The sequence below is a fragment of the Dysidea avara genome, chromosome 1 (assembly GCF_963678975.1).
Source record: "Dysidea avara chromosome 1, odDysAvar1.4, whole genome shotgun sequence".
Taxonomy (NCBI): Eukaryota; Metazoa; Porifera; class Demospongiae; order Dictyoceratida; family Dysideidae; genus Dysidea; species Dysidea avara.
In genome coordinates this window covers 10,524,483-10,540,249 of record NC_089272.1, presented here as the reverse complement: position 1 = coordinate 10,540,249, position 15,767 = coordinate 10,524,483, and the positions used below count along the sequence as shown (strand labels likewise).

Here is a 15,767-nt window from a genome sequence, read left to right as displayed (position 1 = left end):
AATGCTTTTCAGTAACACTTCAGTAGTCGTTAGGTAGGTGGAAAGTTTGTTGATGGCTGGAACAGGACAAAAAAAATTATTTTCACTGCACTAGTTGTACTTGTATGGCATTGTATACACTGCAGCATAGTTAGTTTTTTATTTATCAAGGAGCTGTAAAAACTATCCACAAGGACTATCCATTACTAATGAACAAATTGTTATACTATTATACAATAGTACAAATGTGCGCTTCTGAGTAATCACTATAGCACAGATCTGAGCACTACACAATATCACTTCATATCATGTGGCTGTACGTATGTGTGGGCCACTACAGGATGCATCCACCTCACACTGAAACTATTTTTATGATACGAAAATTTGGTGTGATCCACAGCTAGACTGTTAGATGCTGCGTTCCTCCATCTGTCCTGGTTAATTATAACTGTAGATGCTTTGAACAGATAAACCCTACCTACATGTAGGGTTAATCAGGTTACAGAGATATGGTTACAGCAATACAATTCATGTGGTGCAGTGGCTGTAATGTTCAATGATTGCCGTAGGTGCAGTACAATAATATAAGTAATTTATAATACTAAAGTAAATGTGGAGTATAATTATATGAGTTCAACACTTCACTGAAAATTATTTTTCTTCTTTTTTCGACTTGCCATAAACAGGGTTCTGATATTCAACAACAGGAAACTGGTACAATGGCTGTGATGTCTGCATGGAGTAATAGATGGCTATACATACAGTAATACAAACATTATAATAGTGTGTACCTGAACTAGTTTTCCTTCAGCATCTTTAACTAACTTCTCAAATTTTCTAACCTCAACATAATCCTGTAATGAAAGTCATTACACTGCACACTACATACACACCACCGCACCACACCACACACTCTGCACACACACCCACATATTCACACTCACACACACGCATGCATGCACGCACTCACTACACTATACACTACACTACACTACACACACTACACAACATACATACACACAGAGGATGGACTACGTACCAACATTATTAAACACAATTTGATGATCAGTAAGATAGTCAGTCCAATTACTAACAGACCAATCACGATGGCAATCGGAATTATCCACATTAGGTTACTGGTGGAATTACTGCTACAACGCTCACATCCTGCAACACTAGCAGTAAAGTGACAGAGTGGGCATTATGATACTAACTCAGTGTGTTTTCAATATCTATTGGTAGTAGATAATAGTCATTATCTAATGCTACATAATACATGTAGGAACAGCTGTCCCTGTCAGCAAATCTGCAATGTATTGTCTCATAGCCTATAGTAATGGATATACTGAGATGACAGGCAAAGAAAATCATTTCATACCTTCAATAGTGTATCTACTGACAAATGTAGAGTTTACTGGGGCAATTGAGACAGTCTCACTACGGCAACGGTTTTCACAGTTTTCAGGATGATTTATTCTACGACGAATTGAATTGCTGTAGTTTGCGCTTGATAATTCACATTGCACACAAGCTCGGTGGGTGGGACATTGCAGCTGCATATTAACATAGTGACGGTTTAAATACCAGTACTGTCATACCTGATCTCTACAGCGGTAACAGTCGTCTCCAAGACATGATGGTGCACAAATACACTTGTTACATTCACACAACCCATTGCCAGAACATAGAGAAGACTAATATGATACAATTTCAATTGACTCCACACAAAATAGTAACTCACTCCAGTCATACATGCAGTAGTGTTAAGAGAACAGTTACACGCTTTTCCAGTATATCTCATGTTATCACATATACACACACCATTACAATTATCATCACATGTACAGTTACCCCTGTCTACACCTACAGTAACAACACACACCTCATGTGATGTCACATGACATAGTGACTGTACCTCCACATTCCATGCCATTCTCATCTATTGGGCAATGACATTGCTTCTCGCAAGCTGCTCCTTTGAAGTTACGCTAAATAGACACAAATAATGGAATTTTGTATTATGATACGTACCCCCCTCACATGAATACAGGCCACATAAACTTAATGATTAGTGTCTCTTGTTTCACTACTGGAACTCTTTAAACTAGAAATTTTAATTGCACTAGTTCATTAAGTTTTTCGTCATACAATATAGTCAGTGCAACAATGAATGAAATTTGACTTCTTTTAGTAAAGCACACATCTCTAAGGTAATCAATACATTTCTTGGTGTGTCTAACTTTAGGCTCCCATAGTTGCCACAGAAACCATTATCACTTAGCTTAATATTGTAAACCTTTTCCACTATTTTTTTGTGTGATTACATCAGAATTTTAAAAACTATATACCACATGAGTTTTTCATTGATCCCTTCATCATTTTATATTGACATTTGGGAAATTGCCTTTCAATCAGTGATGTGTCTTTTATAAAAGGTAATTTTGTAAAATTGCATTTGTGGTTTCAAATATTAATTAACTGAATACTAACCATCATCACCAGTTTCCAAAGAGGATGACCAACGACTGTGATTGGTTATATTTCCCAAGTCAAAAGTTATTGTTCAAAAAAGTAAAATTTATATTTAGCACACACCATGAGACAACCATATCTAATTAAATTTAGTACTGTAGTGGAAAAAAGCTATTGTACAGATCAGGGGAAAATTATGATTTATAAGTTCAATTAGGGATCATAAAAAAGTAGGGAAACAAGAGAGGTTGCAGATATACTACCCTACTTTAGTCTATAGCTATCCATGACTGAAGTAGGGATTAAATGTTCACTAGTATATTTGCAGGTATAGGCGTCCCAATGGCGGATCCAGGATGGGGAATTTTGGGTAAATGCTCCCCCCCCCCCACCCCCCTTCAAGAAATTGCATACAAGATCGAGATACTCTAATAGAGCAGTCAATTACTCTAATAAAGTAGTCACAATGTTCATGAGGCAGTGCTGCTTACTTATGAAGCTATAAATAGGATTTTATTTTACATAACATACGTGATATAATATATTTTGTAAAGGATAGCTAGCTATTATTGTTGTGACCTTTTTTTTCTTTGCTCTTCAACTTTTTTCAGCAAGGTGCCCTCCCTCTTTCCAACTCTGGATCTGCCCCTGTGTCCTCCCTTGTTTTCCTACATTACATTATCTCTAATTAAACTTAAAGTTCCTGATTGTTCCTTATACTTGTTTGTTTATTTTTTGTAAGATTATTATGGCTGGTGAACCTGTGCATACAGCATCAAAAGAAAGGAGTTATAAAGAGTTAATGCATTATTGTTTTCATCTGAACATGCACCCCAGCTATCAATTATTGGCTCGAAAGTGAAGTGGTCATTATGCTTCACTTTCAGCTATGTTCAGCCTGTTACACAGCATTACAACCTCTGCAATCAATCCAGTCACCACTGATGATTCCCATTTACAAATAGGAAGCCATGTATCATGCTACCACGAATCGACACCTTGGACTAAGAAATGGGACACAAAGGAGGACAAAGGTAAGTCCATGATCCATGCATTTTATGTACTCCACTCCCTGCTTAACTCTATAGCATGCCACAACACACACAGACACTTGGGTTGGCCTGGCCGTGCGCCAAGCAAGAGTTTAATGACTGTTTGAAAAATAATTATTTACAAAACACCATCATAGCTAACTATGAAACACCACAGATACTGGAAACACTATCCAACACATTACTAACTGCCATGTGATCAGTGATAAAGGCACATCTAAGGACAAAGCAACGTCAAACAATGAAAAAATCAAGCCTGTATCCTTAGCTGTTATTGAGTTACCTTGTCTGAAGGTATCAGGCAGCCAGGTGGGTAATTATAAGTGGGCAGGCAGGAAAGTGGGTGGGAAGGTGGGAAGGCAGGCAGTCGGTCAGTCAGTAGAAAATTCCATTGAATATATTTTTGAAATTTTGTAGCTACCTACATATTGGAAGTATTTAGGGTCATGCTGAAGGCACTTTTGGGCTTGGTTATACCTAACCAATACTGCCAGGACACCAGGATGGTATTGTGAAGCTGGTTTGTAAGTGATATTTTTGACCAGAAAAACACAAACTATGATCCTTAATATACAATACTACTGTACTGTACAATTAGAATATCTTGGTCTTGCTGCTGAGCTAGGCAATAAATTAAGGGGCATGGTTTAATGCAATGTCTTATTTTTAGGGGATTTGACTTAAAGTGTTCATAATGAATTGGCAAATTCACCAAGGTATAGTTTTATTAGCCCTACATTCACTTGCACAGACAAGTATGAAGGCATTTTTAAGCAAGAAATGACAATCCTGCTTATGTCTACCGCACTGTAAACAAATGCATGTGACACACATAATCATTGGGGCTACAAGAATGAAAGAAAGATATTCAAACTTTCTCTGAACATGTAATGATTAATTAATCAGAGACTTGTTTTCCTGAGAAATGGTTTGGTTAAAACTTACATGATTTTTTTCTTTATTCATGGCATGTGTATTTTCACTTTTTTGCAAACAAAGTTTAATTATTATGTCACTAGGCAGGCTTTTGTTGAGATGGTCACATTTATGTAAGTTCTGTATGTAATAGTTATACCATGGCTGTGAGGAATTTGCTGATTCAACTCTTTTAAACACTTGAAGCCCAAGGGCCTCAAGCGTCTTGGGATTCACTGGCCTGTGGCCTCAAACTTCATCAGCGAATCCCTCTCAGTCATGGTATAACTATTACACATACACCACTTACAAAATACTGTATATGTAATAGTTATATCACAGGTATGAGTGCTTTGCCTGATATATATATATATATGCATGCACCCGAGGGCAAGTGCGTATATACAGGCAAAGCACAAGTGCCGGTGGTATAGCTAATATGTTCTACTTTAACATGCAGACTTACCTAATTGGCAAAATCTTTGGTTGTTATGTCCTTCTCTTATATAGGGAACTATGTAAGCTGTGATTGTGGGATTGAATTTTGCCAAACAAGCTGTGATTTTGGGATTCAATTTTAATACATCAAACAGTAGTTTGATTTTACTTTTGCTAAATAGTAATTTTAAGAGACTAGTGTTTATTATGTTTCTTTAATTACTATATTTACAAAAGTAAAAAAACAAACTACTGTTAATGTATTAAAATTGTATCCCCCACAACCACAGGTTTTTTGGCAAAATTTAATCCCACAAGCACAGCTTGCTTGATTCCCTATATAAGAGAAGATGATAACAGTATAACATCAAAGAAATCTAATGATTTCTAGATATAGTATGCACTCCTATTATATAGGTGTGCAATGTCTCAAGTTAACGAGATACACGCACTGGTGGCAGTGCATATATCTTGTTAAGGCAGTGTGTAACGAGATATATGCACTGGTAGCAGTGCGTATATCTCATTAAAAATTTGAGTCAGTGCAATACAGTGTATGTGATATATATGCACTGGCTTTCCTTTGATCTGAGGTGTGAAAGTGGTACATGTATTATAATACGCACACACTGATGCACACAACAAACAAGTGTCATGCAGTACAGTTAGGGAATATGGAGGCTAGCACTTTCTCATAACAATATTGAGCCTCACAATACCTTCATAGCACTTTGGCAGCATTGGTTAGGCCCAAAGTGCCTTCAGTATAACCTGAAATGCGTCAAATAGGAATTTTCTGACAGACTGACTGACTGACTGACTGACTGACTGACTGATTTACTTACATAATTACTTACTTACGTACTTACTTCCTTACTTACTGATGCCTTTAGACAAGTGTAACTCTATAATGGCTAAGGCTACAGACCTGATTTTTTCATTGTTTGATGTTGCTTCAGTCTGATGGGTGTCTTTTCAGCACACTGCAGTACATACACTGCACTCATCATGGACTTCCCTTTGTATCCTTCGCTGACAGCCTAAGGTGTTGACTTGTGGTAGCGTATGATCTGGCTTCCCTATATGTGACTGGATCTGTGAAAAACGTTCTTATTGCCCAAGACAATAAGTTAGATTTTTTCACACAAACACAAAGCTTACTGAATGTACTATCAAATTTCACTGTCACAGTCGACCAGAGTAAAGTGGTCTGCTTTTGCTGGCTGCTCTTTTAAAGCACAGTGGTGAGCCGTATGCGTGGTCTGGAGTCTTGATGGAGCCCTGGCCAACCAGGAGATGGCTGTGTGTGGCTGTACAGCTCCGTGGTGTTGGACAATGACCTGTGCTGTAAATTTCCTTTCATTTTAGCCAGTTCTGAGCACTGAATGGCCCATAACTTGGCCCAATTCATCCCAACACGTTCCTTTTCAGTTTTTGAACACCATCTTGCCCGCCTTCCAGAGTCCCCACCTCCCAGCCTTCTGGAGTTCACCTGATACAGACAACCTCGGTTTAAAAACTAGCTAAAATGGCAGGAAACTTGGCTGTTGGCTATTTCATCAGTGGATGATCTGGAAGGTAAGAAATTGCTGTGAAACGTGTGAAAATTTGGTATGTGTAGCTACCACCACTGGCCAGCTACAACACTCTGAATATTTAAAACCAACGTTTCTCGATACTTTTAAATGGGCGATAAGACCGGTTTTCCCAGAGACAGTCACATATTTGTAACAGGGATTATCCACAGTGACTGGATTGTTTGCAGAGGCACTTCGTGAACTGTTCTTTAATTGTAATGCTGTGTAACAGCTGAAGATGAATCATAATGGCAACTCGACACTTTTCAGTAATTGATCATTGGGGTGAGCATTATGATAAAAACAGGAAGTCTGTTGCCATTGTTATTTTGATGTGATACGTGTGTGTTCACCAGTTATAATGATGTTCAAAAAAGTCAACAAACGCAAGGGAAATTTTAAGTTTGATTACGGACCATAGAAAAAAGTTGTCACACAAGGGAGAGCTGAAGAAATACTAGCAGACATTTATTTCCTAATTCAGTCTATACCCATGACTATAATTAAGTATGGAATAAATGTCCACTAGTATATCTTCAGGTGTAGGTTAACTCCTGGACCATTGTTTCACAACTTATTCTGTGATCCCTTAAAATTCCTAATTTTCCTTGCACTTGTTACTGTACACATGTGCACACTACCCTCCTTCCTTCCTTCTACATCCATGCACTCACACACCTACACACATATGCACACTACACACATACTACAGACATATTGCATGTACACATACACTATATATGTATACACCCATATACATAATGCACGTACATGCTGTACTATTATTACGCGCGCACACAGACACAGACACAGACACAGACACACACACACACACACACACACACACACATATACACAATTTATACTCACCTTACACATACACTGGTTACATAAACATTTTCCATTTCCACTACAAAGTAAACCATTAGCTCCTCTCCTAAAATGACCAGTAAACAGATCACCATGACAACCAAAATGCAACAAACATGCACTGGTCATGTCCAGTCCCCTGGTCCAAACTTCGATCTGCTCCAGTCGCAAACTCACACTCACAAAATCTTCCAAACCTAACAACAAATGGTTACCATTGTGATGTCATGGCAACAGTGTACCTATCATCATCACACTGACAACGTCCACACACGATGTCTCCATGGTTACTGCAATTTACACTTCTCTTATCCTAATAATTATCATAACAAATATTAGAATTGCTATATATCAACTGACTCTGTTTGCTGTACAGTCACAGTCACATAAAGCCTCCATTTCTATTGGCACGGAAACAGTGAGGAATGCATACTCCAACAATATGCTGTAATACTACTGCATAATGAATGGTCATAAACAACATATACTCACTTTTGATGAAGTAGTTTCCAGTGGCGGATCTAGGAATTTATAAAGGGGGTTTCCAGTTTAGAAGGTGGAGATATATATTGACATGAGATACGCAAACGTTTGCACTACATCGTCTGGTTTGGTAAGGTGAGACCAAAAAAAAAAAAAAAAAAAAAAAAAAAGGTCACAGCCTAGTAATAGTACATAAAATATATTAAAAACTTCCTACACACTACTTTAGTAGCTACTGTGACTGCTCTAATTACAGTATCTCGATCGAGACGCACGCCGCGATAATTAAAACATTTAATTGTTACGCAATCATTTTTCAAAGGGGGTTTCCGTGGAAACCAATGAAACCCCCCTGGATCCGCCACTGGTTTCAACTTGGTACAGTCTGTCACAGTAACTGACACATTGAATGCCACCTGTAATATCACCAATACAACTACATCACACACACACACACACACACACACACACACACACACACACACACACACACACACACACACACACACACACACACGAAAAACACACACACACGAACACACACACACACACACACACACGCACACGCCCACATGTGTGCATGTGTGGTTAGATGTACATCAGAGAGTAAGATACCAGGTCTGACAACATTGTTTTTGCCCCTTCAATTGGAGGGAGACTTGAATCATATGGGTAGTCTAGAACAGGACGGGACAGATTGTGTGTGTGTGTGTGTGGTGTGTGTGGTGTGTGTGTGTGTGTGTGTGTGTGTGTGTGTGTGTGTGTGTGTGTGTGTGTGTGTGTGTGTGTGGGTGTGGGTGTGTGTGTGATTGTGTGTGCATGTGTGGCTAGCTGTACATCAACAAGTGAGACACCAGGTCTGACAACATTGTTTTGCCCCTTCAATTGTAGGGAAACTTGACTCGTATGGGTAGTCTAGAACAGGACAGGTGTGTGTGTACGTGTGCATGCATGTGTGTATGTGTGGTGTAGTGTAGTGAAGTGTGTGTGTGTGTGTGTGTATGCGTGCATGGGTGTAGTGTTTGTGTGTGTGTTTGTGTGGTGTATATGTGTACACATGCACACTACACACACACCACACCACACGCAAAAACACACAGTACACACACATGTACACATGCAAACACACACGCAGACAGACACACTACACATACATGCACACACATACACACACACAAATACACACACTACACACACATGCACACACACACACACACACACACACACACACACATGCACACTCACACACAAACACACACACTTCACGCAAGCACACATTACACTACACACGCACATGCACACTAAATCCTACTGTACACAAATAAATACTACACTACGCACACACTATACTACACTACACTGCACACACACGCGCACACACAAACACTCACACACATGCACGCACATGCACACACACACACACACACACACACATGCATGCACACTCACACACATGCACACACACTCACACTCACACTCACACACACACACACACACACATACGCATACACTCACACACACACACACACACTCACACAAATGCACACACACAAACACACACACTACACACACACACGCACGCGCGCACACACACACATGCACACACGCGCACGCACACACACATGCACACTCACACACAAACACACACACTTCACGCAAGCACACATTATACTACACACGCACATGCGCACTAAATCCTACTGTACACAAATAAATACTACACTACATATACGCACACACTATACTACACTACACTGCACACACACGCACAGGCGCACACACAAACACTCACACACACACACACACACACACACACACACACACACACACACACACACACACACACACACTGTCATAATAATATATTGCTCACAGTTTCATTACGCTGAACACCTGTACATGCAGCACCATCCGTTCTAGCATCACAAAGTATACACTGGTTAAGTTAAAGCAGGGAGCACTTACTGGTTACAAAGTGGTTGTATCTCAATACTAACACCTTCTGGAGTACTAAATGACAGCTGAATGTTTTGCGATAAGCTCTACAGTGTTACCATAGCAACTACCTGTAGTTAATAACAACCATGACCCACATTGTATCCATCCCTAATTAGTGATAATATATTTCCAGAATTATTGTCTAATTCACCCAAGAAACTTCCTATCTGCAGTTGTCTGCGTAGATCCTTTAATCCACATTCAATGACATTTTTTTTCCGTACAGCTCCAGACTAACCATATAATGATCAATGCTTTTATCTTGCTTAGTAATGGCAAATATTGGCACGATGTTTCTGTCCCTCAAGACTGCCTCTGCTTGCCCAATGGATGGATAGTCCTACATGTTCACAGCATTTCACTTAGCAATACCACCATGCACACATTACAGTGTATGGTAAAATTAATGTGACTGAATTTTGGAAAATAACCCTTAAGGGCGCATTTGACACATTAACTATTTAGCTCTGCAACACAGTATTATAAGTTAAATTTCTACCCATAAGGGTAGAATAAACCATATATATTTTGAATTACAAGAAAAATTTTAGAAATATTGAAAAGGTGTTTTCTGCTATTAACAGCACTATGCTAGTTTCAAAAATTCAAATTGTTTCAGGTGCAACCATAAGGGTGATTTTCCAAATATGATTCAGTCACAAATGTTACTGGGTAGGCAGCACACTAGTGTACACACTTACAATATTATTTAGTAGCAATAGAACTATATTGGTATATATGGTAAACAAAGCTTATCTTATAAGAACATAATCTTGTGCATTTTGCAACATAATTTCTACATATCTTTAAAAATCTCAGATTATTTTATGTCAAGTTAATGGCATAGATGTTACTACATGTGTGCAATTCTTACCAATTGCAAGTTCTGATCAAATTGGTATATTCCTTCTCCCTCATCACTTGGTGACATGTGACATTTGCCATCATTAGGTTTGAGTGCTCCAACCATCTAGTTAACAGTTGTTATGGTTAGCATCACCACGACAGCCACAATAAGTTACCTTTCCATCCCCAGCAATATGATATCCAGCATCTGATGCAACTAATACAATATGACTAGCGGCAGGACGCCAGCCAATCAGCTATAAGTTTATTAGTGCTATAACAAGAGGAAAGGGGAATGGTTACCTCATTACACACTGCTGCTTGCACTAGAGCATCCAAGGTAGACTCTGGGGTATCTTGATTTGATGTGATGTTTAATTGAGCAATGTTATCCTATATTATCGTAAAGCAGCCTTACAACAAGCAAGTATTATATACTCACTATAAACAAAGTCTCATTGTCAGTTAATGACAAGTAATGTATGTAGTCAAATGGAACATGTTGAGGAAGTAATGATAAGTTAGGAGTAGAATTTCCAGCACAATATGGAAATTCCCTGTACAGTCATGACAACAGTTATACGTACAGAAATATTAATGATATACTTTCTCTCAAAAGTAAATGGCAGAGCTTCTTTATCTGAGAAGGCACCAAATCCAATCTGAAAATCGGTGGTCAAATTCTTTAGTGTACCGACTGTAATTGCCACTATAGTAACAGTGATTAACATGGTCTACTTACTAATATCCGTAGAGAGTCCTTGAATAGTCTCTAAGTCATTATCCATGGAACAGGAGAAGTCCATCAAATAGTAGAAGTCCAGAGGATAATTGAGAGGGACATGAATGTTGACCATAAATGAATAAACTTCTCCTGTTGATGATTGCGACGATCACAACATGCAACTTACAACTCTGAGCACATACTGGGACGAGCATGTATAGACACCCTCTCCAGATCCACAATTGTGTCAGGTGTTTTGTTAACCTGTAAGAGACCAGCAACAGTGATACATTGTGTGACAGGTTGCACTAGTGGTTGTACATAGGTCATGTTTGTATGTGTGTGTGTGTGTGTTTGTGTACGTGGGTGTACGTGTCTATGTGAATAGGTGTGTATATGAATATGTGCACATGTGTATGTGTGTGTGTGTGTGTGTGTGTGTGTTAGTGTTGTTTTAGTAATGCGTTTGACTTTTAGTTTTAGTTATAGCTGTACATAGAAAAAAATTTTAGTTAAAGTTTTAGTTTTAGTTACCATCATTAATTATTTTAGTTATAGTTTTAGTTTAAGGTGCTAGATTTTTATAGTTTTAGTTAAAGTTTTAGTTTTAGTTGCCATCTTCAATACATTTTAGTTGTAGTTTTAGATCTTAGATTTCAGTTTCAGTTATCCATACGGTACCATTTAAAACAAATACCATTAGTACTAAATATGATCATTTGGTCTTTTCTGGCCAAAAATATCACTGCTGCACATATACTCACATGGTTTTTGGATTTAGATGCAAATACGTAAGTCAGTTTAAATGTCAATTGCAATGATGTATTTAAATGGAGGTTAATGTTGGGAGGTATGTAATAATGTTACTTACTAACAACTTGTAGTTGATGACCAGGTAGATGCAATAGGGTAAATGGGTTCCACAATGCAAAGTAGGCAGGAAATGGTGAGCATTATAATCAGGGTAACTCAGCTATAATCAGGATAACTCTCGAAAGCATGCATCAGAAAAGAGTGCACAGATGGCCACATGGAAAGTTGGAAAAAGTTTGTCTCTGCCCAAAGCCCATCCCTAGATCTAGGAGACTACATTCAAAACATGTGTGTGTTATTGTGAATATATGTGACTGGATTTCATATAACAAGGCTTCCACACACACAAAATCAAACTTACGTTTTTACCAGAAATGGATTGCTGGTCTAATACACTATCATATTCCACACAGTACTTCCTTCAGGACTGGCAAGTCTGGTTTCTGTAGCAGCTTTCTTCCGACCCTGTCAAAGCCGCGAGTGGGAGATTGGCACCATTTAATGGCCATGGCTTTGTGATAATGGTGTGTAGTGAGCTGGGACTTCACAGAGAGCTCGCCAATAGTGTTCTCAGTCAATTTGGAGTGATTTGAGGACCATGGAGGGCCATGGAGAGCCCAAACTTGGCCTCTGGATTTCAATCGTCTTCTTACTTCATTTTATACCGATATATTAAGCCCACCCACCGCCCCCCACCCTCCCACCCCATTACTACCACCTGTGATATTATAACCCGCTCGAAAATAGCTGCCCAAAGCAGGGAAAATTTTAGGTATCGGAAATGTATACACCCACTCAGTGATAGCTAGTAAATAGATGAATAAATAATTTTGTTTGTACAGCTGTAGGCACCGGGAAGTTACTATACAATGATTACTTAAAATCGCCATATCTCCTAACAAAGCTTTTTGTTTTGAAGCCTTGTTTTGTCAAATTCAGTCACATATAAGCAGTACAAATAACAATGAAACAAACAAAAATCATAAGCTAAATAAACAAATAAAAGATACAAGTTAGGCTTGGAGAGGATATGCACCCACATGTGAGTCTCGTGGGGTAGACTTTTGCCCCATTCCATGGGTTGCCTTCATTCCCCAGTTAGCTTGAGGTGTGATAGTGTAGGGTTTCATTAGGATTTGTAGTATGAGGATAGAAATTCCTGTGGCGTCAAATATAGGAGAACTGTGGAACCCTGCACAACTTACCGAAACAACCACCATCACTAGACAATGATGGACAAGTGCCACATGGCAAACAGTGTTTGTGTTATTGTATTGACCATTGAGTGATAAAAATTACACACTTGCAAATTTAAAAGCATAATAAATTCAGTTGCTTGTTTGTTGTGGCAAAACATATTCTAAACGTTTCTGAAAATACAAGATACAGAATGTGACAATTAAGGTGCCAAGATAGACATGGTAATCACAAGAATGTACTAAGATACCAAAATCAAAATGATTCACTGTAGCTAGTGCCAAAACAATTGTAGTAAATATGAAGACCAATTTAGCAGTCAGTGCATACCACCCTTCAATAATTTGATGCAACCCACACCATGTTTGGTTTCTGCAATAATGAATGTAGCAGCTTACCTACATGATTTTTTTTTCAATGAACAAGTTCACATAATTTCACTAATTTTAAATGAGTTCTTATTATTAAAATCTGTGATAGTTTAAGTTAGCTACATCCTGCTTGACAATATCGCAGTAGTAACTTTTTTAGCATTAAACCTTGTGATGATTATTAAATATCTTTATAACAAAACACTTTTAGTTACTTTTATATACACTGGCAGATAGTATGTGTATAGTGAATAATTAGCTATATGTGTTACTAATAATATAGCAAGGTACTTTTAGTTTTAAACAATCAACAACTTTTATAAGTAAGTGGCAAGTACTTTTAGTTTTAGTTTCAGTTATTTGTAAACATTAAATGATATTTTTAGTTTTAGTACAAGTACACAGAAAAATTTGGAATTTTCAACTAGAGTAGGGACCATAGCACACTGATAAAAAGTACTAAAACAAGTTGGAGTAGGCACGATATTAAATCACAGTAAAACAACAAGAAGTGTTATATCCCTACTGTACATTTCCATTATAGTATCTTGAGCACAGTAGGGATATAACACTTCTTATTGTTTAACTATGATTTAATATCGTACTTGTTTCAGTACTTTTTATTGATGTGCTATGGTCCCTACTCTAGTTGAAAAATCCAAATTTTTCTGTGTACTTGTTAACTTTTTTGTAAATAATTATTATGACTGGTGAACCCATGCATACCACATCCTGAAATGGCGCTGCGTGCCCCAGCTATATCAATTATCGTCTAAAAAGTGAAATATCCATTACCTTGGTTGTCAGCCACTGTATGTTCAACCCATTTCACAGCATTTCAGATCTAGAACTGTTCAAAAGCACCTCTGCAATCCACGCATATACTAAAAGAAAGAAATGGTACTGCACGCCCCAGTTATATTAATTATCGTCTGAAAAGTGAAGTATCCAATACGCTTCATTGTCTGCTATGTTCAACCCGTTAAACAGCAGTATGAATCAAGAACTACTCAAAAAGCACCTCTGCAATCAGAATAGCCACTGCGAAAAATATGGACGATTTCCGTTACAAAGGGAAGCCATCACATGCTACCACCAAATCGACACTTTTCGCTGTCAGCAAAGATGAATCGGACAAAACGGAAGACACTGGTAAGTCCATTAAGAATGTATTGTACGTACTGCAGTATGCCAAAAGGCACCAGTCGGGCCGAAGCGACGTCGAACAGTGAAAAAAATCAAGCTCGTAGCCTTAGCCGTTATCGAGTTACACTTGTCTGAAGGCATCAGGCAGTCAGTCACAGTCAGTCAATCAGTCAATAAAAATTCCATTAAATAAATTTTTTTTTAAATTCCGTAGCAACTTGTTGAAAGCGTTTCGGGTCGATCTGAAAGTTTGTTCGGGCTTAGTTTTACCTAGCCAATACTGCCTCATCATCATCAGGGAAAAATTGAGACTGTTTTTGGGTGATATTATTCCATGGGCCACGCCTACTCCTTTGTGGTCCCTACTATATGGTAACTATCGTACTGTATGATAAATTTCTGCGTAAAAATTGAGGCACTTTTAGTTTTAGTTTTAGTCTTTGGACAAATCAGAAAAACTTAAGTTTTAGTTTTAGTTTCAGATAACTAAAAGTAAAAGCCCTAACTAAAACCACTTTTAGTTTTAGTTTTAGTTACCTAAAACAACACTACATTTGTCATTTTTCAACCCAAAAGCCACAGTGACTGACCAAATTAAAAATGGCCTGACATTATGATGTATCACTTTGCTGTATAAAACAGTAGGTCATACTGTTCAAGTATGGATCCTGGTAAAATATTTGTGCGCCGCCAAAATTCTGTCTTTAAAAAGCATCCTAGAGGTATCTTATGAGACGAAAATCACCTTTACGGAATAGTACTAGTCCATATAATACATAAAACAGCATTAAATACAACAAAACACTTACAGGTGGCCGGATATAGAATTTTTTAAAAATCGCCAAAACTTGAATTTTAGACTGACTGCCTGACTTGACTGATCACA

General features: G+C 38.1%; 1 protein-coding gene across 1 annotated transcript in view; it reads right to left on the bottom strand.

Moving 5' to 3' along the window:
* Window positions 1-294: 294 nt before the first annotated feature.
* Window positions 295-15,767, bottom strand: part of LOC136256873 (integrin beta-3-like) — a 30,920-nt gene continuing 15,447 nt past the window's right edge. The window contains exons 4-19 of the mRNA XM_066049965.1: window positions 11,558-11,618; window positions 11,373-11,504; window positions 11,237-11,327; window positions 11,073-11,187; window positions 10,934-11,023; window positions 10,807-10,887; window positions 10,659-10,754; window positions 10,023-10,124; window positions 1,895-1,967; window positions 1,721-1,842; window positions 1,578-1,673; window positions 1,358-1,532; window positions 1,194-1,307; window positions 1,019-1,146; window positions 771-833; window positions 295-711 (exon numbers count right to left, since the gene is read on the bottom strand). Of these exons, the coding sequence (XP_065906037.1) occupies window positions 631-711; window positions 771-833; window positions 1,019-1,146; window positions 1,194-1,307; window positions 1,358-1,532; window positions 1,578-1,673; window positions 1,721-1,842; window positions 1,895-1,967; window positions 10,023-10,124; window positions 10,659-10,754; window positions 10,807-10,887; window positions 10,934-11,023; window positions 11,073-11,187; window positions 11,237-11,327; window positions 11,373-11,504; window positions 11,558-11,618 (1,620 nt within the window). The 3' untranslated portion in view covers window positions 295-630. The remainder of the gene's footprint in view (window positions 712-770; window positions 834-1,018; window positions 1,147-1,193; window positions 1,308-1,357; window positions 1,533-1,577; window positions 1,674-1,720; window positions 1,843-1,894; window positions 1,968-10,022; window positions 10,125-10,658; window positions 10,755-10,806; window positions 10,888-10,933; window positions 11,024-11,072; window positions 11,188-11,236; window positions 11,328-11,372; window positions 11,505-11,557; window positions 11,619-15,767) is intronic.